This window comes from Austrofundulus limnaeus, unplaced genomic scaffold, assembly GCF_001266775.1.
Source record: "Austrofundulus limnaeus strain Quisiro unplaced genomic scaffold, Austrofundulus_limnaeus-1.0 Scaffold385, whole genome shotgun sequence".
Classification (NCBI taxonomy): Eukaryota; Metazoa; Chordata; class Actinopteri; order Cyprinodontiformes; family Rivulidae; genus Austrofundulus; species Austrofundulus limnaeus.
The window spans coordinates 237,166-240,408 of record NW_013952787.1 but is presented as its reverse complement, the minus strand read 5'-3'; the positions used below and the strand labels follow the sequence as shown (position 1 = coordinate 240,408).

At 42.9% G+C, this 3,243-nt stretch overlaps 1 protein-coding gene across 1 annotated transcript in view; it reads left to right on the top strand.

Moving 5' to 3' along the window:
- The window catches only part of tekt1 (tektin 1), a 12,334-nt gene that overhangs the window by 2,626 nt on the left and 6,465 nt on the right, over positions 1-3,243 (top strand). Inside the window, exons 2-3 of the mRNA XM_014023671.1 lie at positions 608-788; positions 880-1,045. Coding sequence (XP_013879125.1) covers positions 632-788; positions 880-1,045 — 323 coding nt within the window. The 5' untranslated portion in view covers positions 608-631. The remainder of the gene's footprint in view (positions 1-607; positions 789-879; positions 1,046-3,243) is intronic.

Here is a 3,243-nt window from a genome sequence, read left to right as displayed (position 1 = left end):
TTGTTGTTGTTGTTGTTGTTGTTGTTGTTGTTGTTGTTGTTGTTGTTGTTGTTGTTGTTGTTGTTGTTGTTGTTGTTGTTGTTAAAAGCACAATCTCATTGCAGGGAAAAATAAAAACTACCTTCACTTTAAATATTTTATGGTAATTATTAACACGTGTCCTTCGTCAACGTACATACATATAATTGTTTCTTTTTGTCCTTAAACAATCTACAACCCATGGCAAAAACTATCTCATCCCTTTTAAAGGATGCTTTCTATGTAATTTCATGTTAGAGATAAATAATAGACATGCCACAAAAATTAAGAGACAATAAAAACACTAATCAGAATGATTTCTTTATATGTAGCAGCACCATCAAAGTTGTTTAGGTACAGGGAAAGTCTGTTTTTTGTAAATCTAGTAAAATCTAGTTTAATACAACCAAAAAAACCTTACAATCAGAATACTAATTAAATGTAATTGTAAATTGTCCAGCTAAATATTTGGAACAAATTTAACACAAGTCAGGACAGAGGGAGTGAACCTTCAGAGGACACACACACATATTTTATTGGATTTTTATTGTGTGTAACCAACTGTCTAATTTAACCATGTCCTTCTTAGTGTCAGAGGAGAAACAGGTCCATCATGGACCACCGTCTCCAGGAGGCCACGGGACCTGATCCTGCGAACATGGATGTGATGCTGAACCTCTCTGAAGAGTTCAGAGCGAAGTGCAAAACACTGATGGAGGAAACTAGCAAAGCTTGCAAACGTCTGCAGGATGAGGACAGTAGGCACCTCAGTAAGCAAGGATGGACTTGGTTCATAAACAGAGGGAAACCTTAGCAGCTGTTACTAAGGGGATTGTAATTTTATTCTTCTCCACTGTCCAGATCAACGAGTTCGAGATATCCAGTTTCTGCAGAAGGAGATGGAACTGAAACTGGGCGAGATTATTCTGGAGGCTGATGTTCTCGTTGCCTTACAGAGCAGAGTGATGAAAGCCCTGGAAGTGTGCAAAGAGTCACTGAGGGTCAACATTCTCTGTCAGGAGGATAGGTGAAGTTAGAAACTGATGATAAAATAATGAAAATGTTACATTTCAGGCTTGTCTGCCCTTGCACACATAGCTGCCTGAGAAATCTGACAGCTGTCATTAGTTTTTCTCCACATTGTTTTGGTTATTTTACAAGCTTGGCAATGTTTTTCATACAATTGTTTTTTTTAATAAAACAACATGATAGTATTGTTTGCATTTCGACATGTTAATGTCCATATTTAGTGCTGTCCTGAATTTAGTAGGGCAAGGGAACTTTAGCAGTAAAGTGGAACCTTTATTCAGAAGCGTTGTTTCCAGGTTGGTTTGACGGTGAACTTCCTGTTCGCTTCAGATGCAATCTGGATGCTAAAGGCAATGCTCATGTTGTCCTTACTTGTTCCTGCTTTTATTATTCTTCAGAGCAACACCACTGTTACAGCAGTCCATTAGAGACCCGTAACACACACGTTGCTGCTTGATAAATCTGACAGCTGTCATTAGTTTTTAACTTTGTGCATGAAGTTTAAATTAACACTTTTTTCTTACTGCCTACTTCGGTGAAATTTATTAAGTTTATTGGTACCACTTTACACTAAGGCTCCCCTTATACAGTATATGTTTTATAGATAGGTTATTAATTTATCTGTAAACAAGGGATGCACCGATATGAAAATTTCAGTCAATATCAATATCCGATATAATTATTGCTATTATGGCTGATAACAAATATTTACCGATATTACACAAACACACAAATATATTATACATATACGCACAAACACATTTATCTTTTTTGATACCATGAATAAAGGACCAGACCTCTGACATGGCTTTACTTCAGTTATTATCACTATCATGATCAAACAGATGCTGCTCAATGAACCATCTCCCCTCCCAAAACAGAAACACAAAGATAAAAAGTGGGAAATCAATATCGGATGTTCATATCGGGCCAATACGATATTATAAAATAATGACCAATACCGGCCGATACCGATATTAATGCCGATATATCGTGCATCCCTACTGTAAACACTTTATAAATCATTGAGAAATGTTTATTATGCATTAATTAAGGACAAGAAAGAGACAAAACGGTCAGTTCCCTTTCAGTCAATTCACTCGGTACAACATCATGTATGGGAACCACGCTCCTGCGTGTCCTGGCTGAAGCCACCTCTAATCACGCCTTTAGGCAGGTGACATGATGACGACAGATGTCAGGCTCCGCCTGCACATATAAATACTGTCGCATCACCGTCACTCCTTAGTTCTACTGCTCTTCACCTCGCAAGAACACCTCTCCCAACCTAGCTAATTAGCTGCTGCTAATTAGCTTTGTTTGCTCGAAGGTTCTCAAATTTAGTTTAACAGCTTTTGTTGGTGTTAGCTGCAGCTGCCTACTGGTAACTGTGTCTGCCCGCGGAGTGCTAACTTTGAGACACCTTTTTTATCTCGACGAAGGAGTGAATTTTGTGGTTCGGGATGAGCACAAAATTACTCAAGAAGAAGCAGAAGTCTTCAGTTCGCCCCTGTCCCCAGGGGGGCGGCTTCTCGCTCCATGAAAAGGACCAGCACGAGGCTTGCCCGGTCTGTTTGGGGATCGTCCACGCTCGTAGGGCGTTGACGGAGCCCGAAGCGTGTGCGTTTTGTCGCCTGCTTCGACGCTCAACACTGGAAAGACGGGTTAAGTTGGAGAAAGTGCTGGGCGAGGCTGCAGTCGTGCGCCAGGACCCTTTCCTCTCCGAGTCTAGCAACCCGGTTCTGTCCGAGTCTGACGAGGAGGAGCTCTCGGTCGAAGTCCCCGCTTCCAGCTGGGCAGACCAAGTGGAGTATATGGAGGGGTTAGCCGACGAAGAGGAGGAGGCCTCCCAGTTTCATCTGGACCTCCACCACGGAGGGGAGGACGTGCTGGATATCGGCCTGGATATTCATGGTCTGTCGGAAGACGACGATGAACCCGGTCCGAGTCCAGAAGTCCCCGCTGCTGCGGGTGCAGACCAGGACACGTCTTTTCTCTCATTGTGTCGTCGCGCGGCTCAGAAACTGGAGGTGGAGTGGCCTGCCCCACCTCCTGCACAAAAACCGTCGAGGCTCACTGGATTTTTCCTCCCCACTGAACCGACCACGGTGAAGAACCGCCTCCCCATGTTCCCAGACTTCGTCTCGGAACTAACGTCCTGCTGGACCAAACCTCTGTCCACCCGCGTCACAGTAC